This window comes from Protopterus annectens, chromosome 9.part0 (genome assembly GCF_019279795.1).
Source record: "Protopterus annectens isolate FY-2018-M chromosome 9.part0, PAN1.0, whole genome shotgun sequence".
NCBI classification, from domain to species: Eukaryota; Metazoa; Chordata; order Ceratodontiformes; family Protopteridae; genus Protopterus; species Protopterus annectens.
Window position 1 is genome coordinate 1,245,940,551 of NC_056743.1, and position 18,153 is coordinate 1,245,958,703.

Consider the following 18,153-nt stretch of genomic DNA (forward strand, 5'->3'; position numbering starts at 1 on the left):
TGCTTTGGTGGTGGCATCTGCTACCCAGCAAGATGTAGCAGAGGCTTCGACGTCCATCCATCCTCCTAATAAGGAGTCTAGGAGCATGGATCGGTACGGAAAGCGCACCCTAAGTTCAGCGGCCTTTACATTAAGGTCCTTGAACTACCTTACGCACTTTACTAGATTTCAGAGGGATCTGATTAAAGAACTTTCCGATACCCTCTTGGGTAACCTGCCTGAGGAGCTGGCCCAGACGATTGGCTCTCAGCTGGCTACATTGTCGTCCATTTCAAACTCGTCCATGAGGCTCATTTCTTATGTGGCCGAAGGGGCGAGTAGAGCGGCGGGTGCAGGCATTGCTCTACAGAGACAAGCCTGGCTCCGCCTGTGTCATTTCGCAGAGGCCTTTAAGTCTTCCTTTGCCGACGCCCCCTTTGATGGGTCCTCCCTGTTTGGACCCAAGGTAAAGGACACACTGACCCGCTGCGAACAGGAGGGTAAGACTCTGACTGCCGTAGGGACACGATTTTCCACTCCCTTTCGGCCTTATCCCAAGGCTAAAAGAGGAGGGGAAAATGTGGTTCCGTAGATCTCAGAAGCCTTACCCCTCTCAGCAGGAGGATCCCCCTTCCAGAGGCAGGGGAGGGGGAAATTCTTCCGGAAGACGCCGTCCCAGAGGCGGCAGAGGCCCTCGCAACACTGGAGACTGCGAGTCCTTTCGTGGCTCTTAAGCTTTTCACAGTCCCTGAGGGATTGCCCGACTGTGCAGCTCCGGAGCCAGTCGGGGGTCATTTTTCGAAGCAACTAAAAGCCTGGGAAGGTATCACTCAGGACCGATGGGTGCTTCGAATTATCGCCGGAGGTTACACCATCCCTTTCTCTCACTCTCCACCTCAGTCCAAAAAAATCCCGGACCCGCCACCCAGTCAACGGGATACTGCAGCCTCAGAAGTTTCAAAGCTGCTGCAAAAAGGAGTCATCCAACCGGTCCCCGCAGACCAGATCGGATTAGGGACTTACTCAAGATTCTTTTTGGTGCCAAAAAAGACCGGGGACTTGAGGCCCATTTTGGACCTCAGCATTCTAAACCGTTCAGTCAGAAAGTCCAAGTTCCGAATGGTCACCCTACAAACCATTCTCCCATTGCTGGAGAAAGGTGTTTGGATGTGCTCCATAGATCTCAAGGACGCTTATTACCATATCATGGTACATCAAGCGTCCAGGAGACCTCTGCGCTTCAGCCTAGGAGGCAGTCATTTTCAGTTCAGCAGCTGCCCTTTGGTCTCACCACGGCCCCCAGGGTGTTCACCAAGTGTTTGGCAGTCGTGACTGCTCACCTGAGAAGTCTAGGATTCCAGGTGTTTCCGTATCTAGACGACTGGCTGCTAACTGCCACCTCCAAGCATCTACTACTGCGGAGCCTACAAGCCACTATATCACTGGGCAATTCCCTTGGAATCACCTTCAGTTGGCCAAAGTCTGTGTTGCTGCCATCTCAACGAATAAGATTCATAGGGGTAGAGATAGACTCAAACCGAATGCGGGTCTATCTACCTACAGACAGAATACAAACCATACAGACTCAAGTTCGAACCTTACTTCCCAGGTCCAAAGCCCCAGCCAGAATGGTCCTGCAGCTATTGGGATCCATGTCCGCCACAGTTCTTCTAGTCCCCTTGGCAAGGTTGCACATGAGAATTCTCCAGTGGCTTCTTTCAGCTCAGTGGTCCTTTCAGGAACTCCCTCTCAGTCACCTCATATGGATCTCGGAAACATGCAAACGGGACCTTCGCTGGTGGCTAGTGCCCTCCAATTTGGATCAGGGACGACCCTTTGTTCCACCTCCTCCTGCGGCCACTTTGACCACGGACGCCTCCCAGATGGGGGGGGGGGGCATTCCCTGGGCAGGTCAGTCCAAGGCAAATGGCACCCGGAAGAGACCCTACTTCATATCAACATCCTGGAAATGAGGGCGGTGCTTCTGTCCCTTCAAGCCCTTCACGATTACCTCCCTCAGGGCGTGATTGCCGTTCACTCAGACAACATGTCGGTTGTCTGGTACTTGAACAAACAGGGAGGGACCAGATCCTATCCTCTTTGCAGAGAGGCCATGAGAGTCTGGGAATGGGCAGTCTCGACCAAACGCTTTCTAGTGGCTACTCATATCCCGGGCAAGTCCAATGTGATAGCAGACAGACTGAGCAGAACCATCCTCTCTCCTCACGAATGGTCTCTGAACGTGACAGTTGCAAGTCAGATTTTCAGCTAATGGGGAGTTCCGTGTTGCGACCTCTTCGCGACTCCACTAAATGCGAAGTGCAAAAAATTCTTCTCCCTAACCCCGGCTCCGGGGAAGAGCCCCATGGACGCACTAGCCCGTCCTTGGCCCACCGGCTTGCTTTATGCCTTCCCCCCAGTTCCTCTCCTTCCCAGGGTGATCCAAAAGGCATCTCTCTTGGGGAGCAAAATGATCTTAGTTGCTCCTTACTGGCCTCGTCAAGTATGGTTTCCCTATCTTCAGAAATATGCTCTGGAAGGTCCATGGTTCCTGGATCAGATCCCAGACCTTTTGGTTCATCAGTCGGGACTATTCCACCAGTCCCTGCACACCTTAAAATTGACGGCTTGTCTCCTCCTCTTCCGACTATAGTCAGGAGTCATACATTGGATCCAGAGGTAGTACACATATTATCTTCGGCCCATAAGTCTGCTACAAAGAAACTGTATTCTAGCAAATGGAAAAGATTTGCTATTTGGGCTCAACTCCGGGGCCTGGATCCCATCACTATTCCCGTGGCAGAAGTACTAAAATTTTTAACTTCTCTTTTCAGTCAAGGCTCTTCAGTCTCTACCATCAAGGTTCAATTAGCAGCGATTTCCAATTTTCACGAATCTATAAACCCACCTTTAATGAGCAACAGATTGTGTAAGACCTTCTTGAAAGGTGCTGCGCTTTTAAGACCTCCGATTTCTCATCCTGCTCCTCCATGGGATCTCGATGTGGTGTTACGCGCCTTAACGTCCTCCCCCTTCGAACCGGCAGCTACATGTGATCTAAAATTTCTATCGTGGAAGACTGCTTTTCTGGTGGCGATTACTTCTGCCAGAAGAGTTTCAGAGCTTCAAGCTTTGTCTGTAAAACCCCCGTACTTGGTTTTTCACAAAGACAGAGTATCTCTCAGGCCAAATTCTTCCTTTGTCCCTAAAGTTTGTTCCAGTTTCTGCCTACAACAATCATTAGAACTTCCAGTCTTTTTTCCGAAATATTCTAACAAAGCGGAATTCATATTCCACACATTAGATGTCCACAGGCAGTTGCATTTTTATTTAGACAGGACCAAACAAACAAGGAAAACAGATCAGTTGTTTGTATCCTTTGCAGACAATAAATTGGGCAAAGCTGTCACAAAGGTCACTATTGCCAAATGGATCAGGGACTGTATTACTCAAGCTTATTCTTATTCTAACAAAGAGCTTACCACCTCTGTCAAAGCTCATTCTACAAGGGCTATGGCTACTTCGATAGCATTTCATTCTAAGCTTGCCATTAGTGACATTTGTGCTGCGGCTACATGGTCTTCCCGCACACTTTCATTTCCCACTACAAATTGGATGTGGCATCTAGAGGACAAGCTTCATTTGGTTCCACAGTGCTCAGGAGTGTATTCCAATGAGCCACCCAGGATTTAGGTGCTAGGGGCTGTCCCATCAGTACAGAATGTAGGCGAGATAGGATCACATAACATCTTTTAGTTATGTACTTACCATAACTTTAGATGTTTGGGATCCATCTCGCTACATTCCTATAACCCACCCTCCTTCCCCTTCCTTGGAGATCAGAGGATATCAGAAGGTCCGAATCCTGTTGTTTCATCTTGAAACATCTAACAATGTTATATAAACAAGTTGTGCATGTGTGCATGAATGCGGACAAACAAGATCTGGGGGATTAGTGGCGGTGCATCCTGGGATAACAAATAGCTCAGCCAATAAGAGGCCTCGCTCTATAGCATAGCGTGCCGAGTTGGAGCCGAGGGATCGGCTCCGAGCCCATCAGTACAGAATGTAGGCGAGATGGATCCCAAACATCTAAAGTTATGGTAAGTACATAACTAAAAGTTTCTGCAGGGGGGCTTTGCCCCCCTGCACCCCCCACATCCTCCTACTTTATTATTCTCACTCCAAGATCACACTGCAGTGGGGGAAATTGAATTTTCCTTTACCCGCACTGTAGTCTGATCTACAAAACAGGCACACATGCATGGAAGCGCTTGTCGATGTTAAGCGCTTTCTGATTTGGGCATATGCTAGTCAAGCATGTGTCCGGATCGCATATATATATATATATATATATATATATATATATATATATATATACATATCTATATATATATATATACATATCTATATATATACATATCCCTGGTAAAGAACCACACAATCATTTGACCTTTTGTTTCTTTTTAATAGATTCATAGATTAGTACTAAGCTAACTGCTCTTGTGAGCCTTTTTAAGCCTAGCCAATTATCCCTTGTGAGACTCAAACCCTGCACCTTGTGCTTGTAAGGCAAACACCTTAACCATTAGGCCACCCTCCCAACCCCACTCCTTCAGAAAAAACACACATGAAAACCTTCACATTTAAATAACCCTCCAAAATGTTAGTTGTCACTTCTTCTGCAACTTTTGCAACATCAGTTCCTTTTAAAATATCACTTCATTTTGTGAACATCACTTCTTTTTAAAGAAACATGCTAAGCCTGTTAAAAGTCCTTAGTCACATACCATATCTCCCATAATGAAAACCTTCGAACATACAAAATAACAATAAAAATGCGTCAAACAATTAAATAGAAAAATGATAATGATGAAAACAAATTTGCCAATAACGTTTTGTCATATTTAAGACAATCATGTAACTAAGTTTCAACAAACATTTCAAATTTAAATTTCCATTTAACCTTGTTGCTTGGTCAGCCCTAAAAAACACTTACCATTTGTATTCTCTTAGTTCTATCACATTATTACAGCTAAATACAAAGTTCTCCATCATCATTTGTTCAAGCACAGTGAAATTAATCTTTTTTAAGTCCTGAACATTCTACACTGTACTTGTCTAGGGCATTGGAAAAATCTTTAGTCTTGATGGCTTTAACATTCTCCCTTATTCTATATCGCAACTCTCTAACACTTTTGCCTGCATAGAAATGGGAACATGGGAGCATGTGTGAATAGAAATTTAAAACTGAAATGTTTGTTGAAACTTACTTACATGCCGTCTTAAATATGATAAAACGTTATTGGCAAATTTGTTTGTATTATTTTTATATTTAATCATTTGATGCATTTTTATTATTTTTGTATGTTCAAAGTTTTTCATTATGGGAGATATGGTACGTGACTTTAAGGACTTAGGCTTAGCAGGTTTCTTTAAATGTAAGTGATGTTCATAAAAAGGAATGACGTTTTAAAAAGAAGTGATGTTACAAAAGTTACAGAAGGAAGTTATTTTTTTATAGGAAGTGATGTAACATTTTAGACGGTTATTTAAATGTGATGGTTTTCATGTGTATTTTTTCTGAAAAGTTTCACTGTGTTAAAAAGGAACAAAAGCGCTAAAATGATTGTGTGGTTCTTTACCAGGGATTTGAGCCATTTTGCAAAGTTTTTTGTTCTAAGTTTAGTGATCTGAAGTAGGAGATTCATTTGTCTGCAACCTGTGGGTTATGGATCCGATATCGGATCCGAACCGGCATGGTTTTCCAGCTATGGATCCAAGCTCTCAGCTCCTCCCCTCACCCATAATGCCCTGCTCTACCCTCATGACCACAGATCTCGTTTGCCGCGCATGGTGACTGGATTTGTTTCTCAAGCTCTCAAGCTAAGTGCTAGTTTTTACGGTTAATATCAGAATTTTGAAGTTTTTATTGATTTTTTGTGTGAAAGTGTAGGTTTCCCCTTTGATATTTTTACTTTTTAGAGTTAATCTAAAAGTTATTTCCCTCCCCTCGCTGTTGGCGTAGTGTGTGTGTGTTGGGCCTGTGTGTGTATATTGTTTAGTTACTTTAGTTTGGTAACTACTTTGTAGATTGGGATGGCAGAACAGCCCAAATCTATATTTTCTAAATGCTCCGAGTGTGGCCATAAGCTTTCCCCAGCTGATGGCCACACTCGGTGTGTTAGATGCCTGGGGGTTGAACACCTCACATCTGGATGTTCCATTTGTGCAGGGTTCAACCCCAGGGCATTGAAGGAGCGGAGGTCCAAGCTTGTTTTGGCGGGCCTTTTACCGCCGGACTCGGCTCCGACCTCCGCTCCTTCGGGAGTAGCCGTGCCTACGGTTCTTCCCTCCCGTGGCACCCCCTCCTCCTCCTGGGACTCAACCTCCCGTTTCTGGTTCGGAGGAGAGGGATGCTAAGAAAAAGGACCGGAGGGAGAAGCACCACAAGCGGCGGGCCGAGACCTCTGTTTCGGCCCCGCCAGCCAAGCGGGCTTCTCCCCCGGCTCCGTTGTCGGCGCCATTGTCGGCTCGGTCTGCTCCTTCTCGGCTCCGGTCTCCAGTGTGCTTTTCACCGGGACCTGAGGAGGAGGAGACCCGATCTCCGTCGAGGCTATCGAGGAGGCACTCCAGGCCTACCTCGGTAGCCTCGTCGAGATCCACGTATAGCCTTCGATGCTGATCTGGACCGGATGATGAGAAGGTTCATCCAGGCCCAGATGCAGATGGGAGTGCTCTTGCCTCCCCCCCCCCTCTGGGGGGGAGCTCAACACCCTTTTTCAAACCTATTGCTCCTTCTCCGACCCGCTATCCGGGTTCGGAGCAGCTGGAGCCGAGCAGCCGGAGCTGGGGTGGGTCGGCGCCGATAGTACTTTGTACTTCGGATCCGACCCTGCCCTCGAGTGCATCGGATCCGAGCCTCGGATCCGGGGGGATCAGTGCTCCTTCGGCGCCGTCTGTGTCGGAGCGCACTGTCCCTTCGGATCCGAGCGCTTCGGTGCCGGCTCCGATCCACTCTTCGGATCCGAGGGGGAGCCGATTGTCGGATCCTTTGGTCGAGGTCGGCTCCCCTTCGGCGTTTGATGTAGTGGAGAGGGCCCTGTTGAGGGTCTCCGGACCCCCGGCACTTGTTTCGGCTCCGTCCCGCGCTCCCTCTGCACTGGGCCAGGCTTCCACCATCCGGCCCTTGGGACAGCCCGCTTCTGTGCCCCAAGTTGCTCCAATGGAACAAGTTGCTGCTTGTGAGGAGTCCTCTGACAGCCCCCCAGAGGATGTCCCTCGCAAGCATACGTGCAAAAGGAGGCACATTGACTCCCCCGAGTCTCTCACGGAAGACACGGACTTGGAGGAAGGGAAGGCTCCCACGGTCACCCCCCGAGGATGTCTCATTTGGAGACATCATGGAAATGCTCCGTATAAGGGGGGGGGGGGTGGTCTGCCTTCAAGTCTTCCTCGGACGAGTCCGTGTTCTTGGAGGCATTTGAAGCGGGCCCGTCTACCTCTTGGGTGTCCCCTCCTGCCGACCCCCTGGTGGACCTCATTACCACCAGGGCGTGGAAGGAACCGGACACCATGGAGCCAATTCCTAAGAGGCCCGATAGGATCCTTAGCCCACCGTCCGACCGTGCCCATTGGAGTAAGGGGCCTCCGGTAGATGCCATGTTGACGGCGGCGGCCACCAAGAGGGAACTTGCTCAGGAGAGTCCCTCAGTCCATCCCCCGAGCAAGGAGTCTCTGATGATGGACCGCTTGGGGAAGCGGATGTTTAGTTCAGCGACCTTCTCGGTAAGGGCGCTGAACTACTTGGCACATGTCATTAGGATCCAGCGAGATCTCATTAAAGAATATGCTGCATCTCCCCCAGAGTCCATGTCGGAGGAGGACAGGGTACTGCACTCCACCCGCATGGCCACTCTTAGGTCAGTTACTAATACCTCTATGCGGCTACTCTCCCACGCTACGGAAGGCGCTAGAGCTGCGGGGGCAGGCCTAGTCACTAGACGTCAGGCCTGGCTCCGTCACTGCGATTTTTCTGAACCCTTCAAAGCGTCATTTGCGAACGCCCCCTTTGATGGTTCTGCTCTCTTTGGCAAAACCGTTCACAAACGTTGACCCAGAGCGAGAAGGACGGGAAGACGCTGTCTGCCGTCGGAATCCGCTTCTCTGCACCCCAGAGGCCCTACTCTAGGAACCAAAAGGGTCAGAAGAAGATGTGGTTCCGTAAGTCGCAGCAGTCCCAGCCTGCTCCGGACAACCAGTCCTTCCGTGGCAGAGGAGGACAGGGAGGGCGCCGCCCTAGAGGCAGAGGGGCTCCCAGAAACTTCGGGTCCAGGGAACCTTTCTCTGAACGGCCAGCGCAGCAACCCTGAGGGTTGCCCGACTGCTCCACTCTGGAGGCAGTCGGGGACGTTCGGGCACCTAGCGGCATGGGAGTCCATAACATCAGACCGCTGGGTTCTCCAAATCATATCCAGAGGATATCGCATCCCTTTTCTTCACTTTCCAAAGTTGAAGTCCCTCCCTGACGTTCCACCCGGTCAACGGGAGGCCGCTTTGGCAGAAATTGGCCATCTGCTAAAGAAAAGAGCCATCCAGCCCGTCCCCCCAGACCAGATCGGATCAGGGTTCTACTCCAGGTTCTTTTTAGTGCCAAAGAAGACGGGGGAACTAAGACCAATTCTAGACCTTTCTCTCTTGAATCTGGCAGTCCCCAAAGAAAAATTCCGAATGGTCACTCTGCAATCTATTCTCCCCCTTCTGGGAGAAAATCACTGGATGTGCTCGATAGACCTCAAAGACGCGTACTACCACATCCTGATGGACAGGCGCTCCAGGAGGTTCCTCCGCTTCTGGCTGGGAGCCAGTCACTACCAGTTCGGGTCCTTCCCTTTGGTCTCACCACAGCCCACAGGGTGTACACCAAATTTATAGCAGTGGTAGCGGCCCACCTGAGGCTTCAGGGGGTGCAGGTCTTTCCCTACCTAGACGACTGGCTTCTTACCGCCCCAACAAGGCATCTACTTTTATTGGCGCAAGACTCCTTTCTCCATCTTGCTCCTTTTCTGGGCATTACAATAAATACAAAGAAATCCAACCTGGCGCCCACACAGCTCTTAGATTTTATAGGGGCCAGGCTAGACACAAGGAGTTTACGAGCCTTCCTCACTGCGGACAGAGTTCAAAATCTGCAGCTCCAGGTGCGGGCCATTCTCCACTCGAGTTCTGTTCCGGCGGAGTTGGTCCTGAGGGCTCTAGGGTCCATGGCGTCTGCTATAGCACTTCTTCCTCTTGCCAGGCTCAATATGCGCATCCTACAGTGGACTCTCTTAGTACAGTGGTCATACCTTGCTCTCCCCATGCATCATCCCATTGCGATCAGCAAGGCTTGCAAGCGGTCCCTCTTGTGGTGGCTTCACTCCCCGGATCTCCACAGGGGCCGCCCATTTTGTGCTTCTCCCCCTCTCGCCACGGTGACCACGGACGCCTCCCGCCTCGGGTGGGGGGGGGCATTTTGCGGGCCGGACCGTCCAAGGCACGTGGAACGATTCAGAGACCTTACTGCATATCAACGTTCTAGAGATGAGAGCAGTGCTCTTAGCGTTGCTAGCACTTCAGGACTTTCTTCCCTTGGGAACTATTGCGATTCAATCGGACAACATGTCTGTGGTCTGGTACATCAACAAGCAAGGGGGAACAAGGTCTTACCCTCTTTGTCGAGAAGCCATGAGAGTTTGGGAATGGGCAACCTCCACCAGCCACTTTCTAATAGCAACGCACATTCCGGGTCGGTCCAACATCCTGGCGGACAAGCTCAGTCGCACCATTCTGACCCCTTACGAGTGGTCTCTCAATTGTCAAGTAGCGGAACGCATATTCGCACGGTGGGGAACTCCTTCATGCGATCTTTTTGCCTCTCCCTCAAACACCAAGTGCGACAGTTTTTTCGCTCTGATACCTCCTCCCGGAGGTTCCCCAAGAGACGCTCTGGTGCATGCTTGGCCACCCGGTCTTCTGTATGCTTATCCACCCTTGCCTCTGATGCTCCAAGTTCTTCAGAAAGCCTCTCGGGTGGGTTGCAGAATGATTCTCATTGCTCCGTTTGGCCTCGACAGTTCTGGTTCCCCTTCCTAAGGTCTCACTCGGTGCATCCTCCTTGGGTTCTAGATCCCATTCGGATCTGATATCCCATCCATCCTGCATACCTCCTCCGAATCTGGACAACCTGAAGCTGACCGCTTGGCTGCTCCAGTTCCACTCTTGATCAGGACTCCCGGTATTTCGTCACCTGTTAAGGCAATTCTGGTGGCAGCTCATAAACCGTCCACTAGGAAGGTCTACCGCAGCAAGTGGAAACGGTTTTCTTTGTGGGCGGAGCGGCAAGGCCTGAATCCCTTCACGGTTCCTCTCCCTTTAGTGCTTGACTTTCTAACCACTCTTTTTAACGATGGTGCCAGCAGTTCCACAGTCAAAGTACAACTGGCGGCAATTTCTCATTATCACATTGGCCATGACTCTAATCCTCTTATGTCAGCCAAGTTGTGTAAAATTTTCCTTAAAGGTACTTTTCTTCTCAGGCCCCCTGTAAAACAAGCGGTTCCTCCTTGGGACCTCTCTTTGGTTCTCCAGACCTTGACCGCCCCTCCTTTCGAACCTGCGGCTACGGTGGATCTCAAATTCTTGTCTTTCAAGACAGCCTTTTTGGTAGCCATTACATCGGCCAAGAGAGTTTCAGAGCTTCAAGCTTTATCAGCTAAACCTCCTTACTTGGTATTTCATCCGGACCGTGTCTACCTCAGGACCAACCCGTCCTTTCTTCCTAAATTCGCTTCTGAAGCAAACATTAATCAGTCCATTAACCTCCCTGTTTTCTTCCCTAAATATGAAAACAAAGGTGAATATAAGCTTCACTCATTAGATGTCCACAGGCAACTTAGATTTTATCTAAACAGGACGGCTGGTCATAGACAATCCGACCAGTTGTTTATTTCCTTTGCAAAATTTAGTTTGGGCAAGCCAATTTCTAAAGTTTCTCTGTCCCGCTGGATTTCACAGTGCATCTTATTGGCTTATCAAGCTTCAGGAAGGCCCGCACCGGAGGGTGTTCATGCACATTCAACCCGGTCAGTATTTACCTCGGCAGCCTTCAAGGCTAGGATTCCTCTAGATGATATTTGTGCAGCAGCCACGTGGGCTTCATCTCATACTTTTATCTCCCACTATAAGTTGGATCTCGCATCTAGGGGTAGAGCATCATTTGGCTCCGCGGTGCTCCGGAATATCCTTCCATGATGGCCGCCCAAGATTCAGGTAGCTGGGGACTCTGTCCCACAGGTTGCAGACAAATGAATCTCCTACTTCAGGTTTAGAAGTTATGTACTCACCATAACGTTCCATCTGAGTAGGTGTATTCATTTGTCTGCAACCATCCCGCCCTCCTATCCCCCTGGCCTTTCAGTTTCCTGCATATTATCTGTTACCCTTTTCAGGGTGTTGTTGCTTTTGGCAAACTCGATCTGAGGTCATGAGGGTAGAGCAGGGCATTATGGGTGAGGGGAGGAGCTGAGAGCTTGGATCCATAGCTGGAAAACCATGCCGGTTCGGATCCGATATCGGATCCATAACCCACAGGTTGCAGACAAATGAATACATCTACTCAGATGGAACGTTATGGTGAGTACATAACTTCTAATTCTTTGCCTAGTGGTTTTAAGTGATAGAGACACACCTCTACACAAAAAATAAATAATTAACTAGTTAAATAATTAATTAAATATAATTAAAACAGATGCCTCAAGCTACAGTCAGTGTTAAGACCCCAAGGAATTTAAGTGCCATACTTTAAAGTAAAAATAGACTAGTTATGTAGCAGCTAATTTTATCTTTATATGTTCATAGGTTAGTACTAGGCTAACTGCCCTTATGGGCCATTTTAAGCCTAGCCAATTACCGCATGTCAGAATTAAACCCTGCACCTTGTGTTTCTAAGGTAAGCACCTTAACCATTACGCCAACATGGACTCTTTGTATAGCAGCTTATTTTTAAATACTGTATCATCACAATGTTTTGAGTACATTTGTTTCAGAATGCTAGATTGCAAACCAGAATTTTTTCTTATTACTCTCGTGAGATATAATTCTTCATTGATAATGAAGATAATTTTAATCTTGGCATTCTGAGCACGTTATATTTACAGTAATATTAGTCATGTTACAAAATCTTTCAAAAATGTTTGTTTGGATTGCTAGGCTGCCTTGATGATTTTATGTAAACTGGGGAGTTGTCATGGTGTAGCCTGGTGTTTGAGTTTTGGAGTAAGAATCTCAATTGCACTGTTGACATTTAAAGCAACAGAATCCACTGAAACAACTGAATTCTTAAAAATGTTTGGTGTCCTGCGGATACTAGATTTGCAGTGAAATACATACTGCTCATGTAACTTGCTTTTGAGATGCTGAATATACGTTGTGTTTTTCCAGGTCCCCTCAAAGTTTCGTTACCCATTTTATTATGAAATGTGTTGGTATGTATTGGAACGGTATGTGCATTCTCTTACTGGACGTTCTCATCTCATCAAGGAATTTCAGGAAGAGGCACTCTTTTTAGGTAAGCAACTGTAGAATTCATCAGTACCATGCAGATTTTTTTTTCATTTCTTTATTAGCCATTCATCATGAAATTTTCTAATAGTTGTCATGTGTTTTAATGGTTAAAATATCTGTCTTGTCAATTTATGGTCTGGCTTTAATCCTAAACTCTGGTCATAGTCTAAGTTTGCAAGTTCTGCACGTCTTGTGTTTTTTTGTCTCTATGCTACAGTTTCCTTCCATCTCCTAAAACATGCTTGTTAGTTGTCCGGTATAAACCCCCTGCACTTTTTGCCTCAGCTAGTACCCAAACAAAAATCTAAGATTATTTCAATTGCATAGTTTATATACAGATTAGCAAATCCACTCTGTTGTCTCCTAGAATAATGTAAACATTTTTGGTACTTGTGAACACTTTGTGTAAGTCTTAAATTTTAAGCATGGAAGTACAGTAATTACTCTTTTTCACCATCTAATCTGATCTGATTAATGGGTTTAAATTTTCATAGTCTGGGGATTTAACTTCATGAGAGCATGCCAAGTTGTATTAGTTGTCATTTGTAGGTGGGCTGCTTCTGTATTAGAGTCTATTTTTGAACGGCATATTAATAGTCTTAATGGCGTTTTCTGATGTTTAGAAAAAAAAATGCCATCTGGACCCAGAGTACCATGCATTCAGACTTGCCACATTGTATTGATGTAGGCAATTTTTTCGAGAACTTTTGTAGCCTTGCCAAATAAGTCGCCCATAGCTGCCTTCTTTGGACTTTCTATGCCAGTCTAGAACTTAGAAAAATAATCTTTTGTTTGCTGTCTTTTAAATATTCTTAAAGCCAGTAAATAACCAAGGAGGTAGCTGACTCTTTAAAGATGGTGTTAATTTCTGTAACTTCTCTTTGCTGCTTTGTTTTTCCATTCACACTCCATTTTTATTATTCTCATTCTGGAGAAATGTCCAGTACCATGATCTTGGTACTGTTATTTTCTTACAGGTAATGACTGGCTTCTCATTTCATCAAAGAGACAGTAAGTCGCTTGTTAAGAGCTCGTTTGGTAAAAGTGCAGACTATACCTGTCCTTAATATTCCAAGTGTTTCATTTTAAGATACCGGATAACCCTGAATTTTTTAGGGATGGATACCCCAGCTATTTCCTAGGCCTCTGCATTATTTCTAAATGAGGTCTGTCAGAGGTAGTAGGTTTGTAATTAATACTGTCACTTTTTCTGTCAACAGCAGTGTTTCACCCTTTTCATTGCTGGTGTTCAGCAGTGTCTTTGCAAAGGGTAACCATCACCAGAAAGTGCTGTGAAGCTAATTAATGCATGAAGGTCTTCTACATTTTTGATAAAGAAAAATACTGTATCATCTGTACTTATAGGTGCAATTAACATGATCCCAGAAGTTGAATGTGCTGAGGAAAAAAAAAAAAAATTCCTTGGCTTTTGTGGCTTAGGAATTTTTGCCTAAAATTTCAGATCTATTTACTTTGATCTTATCACCACATCTTGGAGAAGAGCACAAAGCATATTTCTGTTTTATATTAACCTTGAAGCATTAACATGTTTGTTATTACTAGCTATTCACTTTCTAAACCACTTTGTGTGTGGAAGGTTGTGTTGATAGCAGGCTATGCTGTGCAGGCAAGATTTCCCCATCTCCTTTAACAGTCCCCAGGTTATCCCCATGGGTATTCACAGGTGTTCTAGGTAATCTGAGTAATAGTAATGTTTCCCATGGGACCTCCTTCAATTGGGCACCATCAGTCTCCCACAGTAAATTTCCAGTGGGTATTCTTACTAGGTGCCTGTATCACCTCACCTCATCTAATTGTTGTCAACCCAGACATAAGGCAAGTTATCCTGAGCACATTATTTTACCAGATACTGCTTTGTTGGTCACCTCTGAAAAAAATGGACTCTCTGCATGGTGAGCTTACCATATTTAAAAGATAATTAAAAAATAAATATTTGTTAGTCACTGGTTGGTATTCTCATAAAGCTGAACAATTGAAAACTGTAAATTGATGTCTTTCCATATTACTGTTGCAGTATTCGTCACCTGAAGGATCTCCTGCAAAGGATAGGCCAACATTCAACCAGTTTACCAAAGCCTTTAGTTCTTGTAGGCATCATAAGTTGTGTATGCTCCTCGCTCAAGGTGTAGGGTATAAAGGTGACATATGAACACACACTCAGAACAACTTTGCCGCCGATCCAAACACCATTGTTGAATGTCGGTCTGAACACCTTTCTGCTGTGCTGATTACCAAGCACTGTTTTCAGATAAGGGCCCTATTGAGGTTTCTTCTCTCCTGTTTTTTTGTTTGTGTCCATGTCATTCAGAAAGGAGAAATGCTATTGTGGGAGGCAGATTCGCCATTGACCATCACATCCAGTGTTTGTTTTACTTGAGTGTTTCCCACAGTCATACACAGTGTTGTCTGCCAGGCATTTGTGCCTAAGACCTTACATAGTCATCTGCTCTCTTTGTCCATACACTTGGAGAACCAGCATCTTTAGTTGGCTCAAGGTGCTATGGTGAAATCCTCCCATCATGAGGGACAGCCCTTTGCCAAGATGAAGACCAAAAAAGTTAGGTCTGATCTGGCTGCTGTCCATCCTCCCCTGGATATCTCTGTCAAGGCTGGTGAAAGCACAGAGGACCGTCTGCTGGTTGTTTTTGATTCCTCTGCTGCAACTCCATTGTAGGCTGTCATGGATCCTGCTTCTTGCTTGCTCTCTGAGGCTTTTCCAACATCTGTACCTGATGTTGAGGGGGGGAGCCTCGAATGATTATATCTGAAAAGACCGAAGGGGATTCCTCAGGTCTTAGTAAGGGAAGAGATTTCCTACAACTATTATTTAGTCATGCCAGGAGTCTGACCCTCTGAAGGTGTTTTGAGTGGACATTTTGCAAAAAAAAAAAAAGAGAAGCAAAGCACATTTCTCCTGTAGAGGATCCCTAACGTGAATGTCAGGATTTAACTCCGGATTTATTCAGAGCTTTGATGGCCTTGAAACTTCAAGGAGTCTCTTCTGTTTCTGCTCTTCCTTAGTCTTCCACTCCACTCAAGAGGTCTGGGGAATTGGATTCTTGGATGAGGATCTGGACTCATGGGAAGAATCCTTGGTCTACTCTTCCCAAGTCACTTTTCCCTTAGACTAAGGATCAGATGAAGAGGACTTCATAAGTCCAGATTCCCCTTTGGAAGAGCTCTCTTTGGGGATACCATTGCCCATATGATATATTATTTTAAGCGAGATTGTTCTAAAGTCTCTTAGATTCGAAAAAGATATTATGAGCTCCTACAGATGGAGTCTTCCAAACCATCTGCTGTCCCTCCTTTTCTGGCTAGACTTCTGGGAACGTTTTTGGCAGCATCTGTAGCCACTGACTCAGCCCACTGCAACTAAAAAGCCAGATAGATTCTATGAAGTGCTTGAGGAGTGCAAATATCTTTATAGATAACCCTTCTGCTGACGCTTTTGTAGTGTCAGTCTACTCTGACAAGCAATCCAAATTGTTGCCGTTCACCAAACTTTTGCCTTCTGAAAAGGATAGTAGGGCTGTGGAAAGGCTGGACAAGAAAGTTTACTCTGCTGCCACTTTATCCTGTAGAACTGTCAACTAACCATACTGATGTGACCAGGTATGTTTTACCTCCTCTTTCTCAGGTTTCTAAGGTGGATTCTGACCTTCCTGACTGAAGGGAAAGCTTCAGCCCTTTCCCTGGTGGGCTGTACTTCTCAAGTTACCCGCCACTCAATCAAATGCTGCTATGATGCAGCTGATTTCTCTTCCAGGGCTGGTGCTTTTTGGCTGTTTTATGAGGTGTTAATTCTTGGCTTCGGCTTCAGGCCTTGCCTGATGACATTAAAGCCAAACTTTTGAATGCTCTTTTGGATAAAAGTCTTTTTGGATCTGCTGCTGCTAAGTTTTTCAAGTGTCTCCAAGACGAGGGCAAAGCTTTGCAGGAGCTGAAACTTGTATTTGATGTGATGTCCTGTCTTGCCTTCATTCTTAGGTTGGGTTTGGAACTGATTCTCTGTTCCAACTCAGCCTTATACAAAGAATGAGGTCTTCCACTAGCTTGTGGCTAAAACCTTATCCCATGATGCACTATGAGAGCCCCCCAGATCTTGTTTGTCGCTAAACAAGATTGGGTGCTCTTCATACTGGCTCTGGCTAAGTAGCTTTTTTCTACTTTATATTCGAAAATTAAGACTGTTTTTCAATCCTGTTTATTTCACCTAATTTTTACTAGCAAATTGTCTATGTTCTGATTTCTTCTGCTTTTGTTTTTGTTGTTGGACTTTGTTTCCATTAGGCCTTTCTTTCCCTATCCCGGCATTAAATTTAGTAAACCCACTTTAGTTGAGGGGCTTTTCTCTCCTGTGAATACAGGCTAGCTCATTTAAGTTAGAAAGTTGCCTTAGCCCGTTTAACTTAAAGGGCTTTTCCCTTTGTTTTTTCCCCCTATATACTCAGGGCTAGCTCATTTAAGTTAGAGAGCTGCCTCTGCCCTTTTTAGTTGCAGGGGCCTTTCTGTGTGTTTTTGCTGATTGCTGTTGTACTTGTTTAAAAAAGAAAAAGACAGTTATTTAAAAAAATTAGTAGTAGTATGGAATTTTGTATACTTACATTTTTCTCTTTTTTTTTTTTTTTCCCCCGTTAGTCATGCCTTTCAAAGATTCTAAGGAAACTAAACCCCTCTGGGTTTAAAAAATGTGTAAAGTGCAGCCAAAAAATGTCCATAACTGATGGACATACCATTTGTGTCTTCTGCCTCAGAGAAGTTCACCTTCAGGAGTCCTGTGCTATCTCACTCCTTTAGTCACAAGGTGGTGTTGGTGAGAAAGAACAAGCTCATTCTGAGAGGCTTGTTAAAGACCCATTTCTCAGATGCTATTGAAGAAGGTCAGGCTCCTTCAAAGTCCAACCAATCCCCTTCAAAATCAGACAAGTTAGGGCAAAGGTTTTCAAGTGCTCAGATGGAGCCATCAAACAAGTTATCTAAAGTTTCTTCTTCAGACCCAAAGGCCATCGGGCCCAAGAAGCCTACTACCTCAGCACCTTCTATGTCGGTGCAGTTGTAGTTTGTTGTGGAGCCGGTCCCCTGAATTGGAACCAGTATCTTTCACTTTAAGGTATCTTTTATTGCAATCTTCCAGATCTCCTGCTCCCTCTGATGTTCTTCGTGTTTCACTGTTGCAGTCATAACTGTAGGGTGTTCCTGCCGGCAGGCAGCCCGAGGTCGGCCAGAATCCCAAAGTCTGGGTCCGGCGTCGGCTGTATAAGCTAGTATCCTGCCGTCAGTACGCCTTGGTACATAGCCCTCAGCCGACGCCATCTTCTCCAGTCTTTCTTGCCGTGCGGTGGAAAGCAGCTCGCAAAACGTTGGTTGGCGATTTTCGAACAGCATATTTGGTTGTTGTCGGTCCGAAGTTCTTACTTCTCTTCTCAAAGCTAAGTACCCCGTTGGGGAATCTTTTTCTTGTTCCTCCGATGTCAGAAAAAGTTAATAATTGTATAGCGTGTGGGAAACAAATACCTCATAAAGATTTCCACTCTTACTGTCTACCTT

At 46.0% G+C, this 18,153-nt stretch overlaps 1 protein-coding gene across 1 annotated transcript in view; it reads left to right on the top strand.

Moving 5' to 3' along the window:
* LOC122810646 (lysine-specific demethylase 2A-like) overlaps positions 1 to 18,153 on the top strand; it is a 1,654,939-nt gene that overhangs the window by 469,489 nt on the left and 1,167,297 nt on the right. Inside the window, exon 12 of the mRNA XM_044082219.1 lies at positions 12,460 to 12,586. Within this exon, the coding sequence (XP_043938154.1) occupies positions 12,460 to 12,586 (127 nt within the window). The remainder of the gene's footprint in view (positions 1 to 12,459; positions 12,587 to 18,153) is intronic.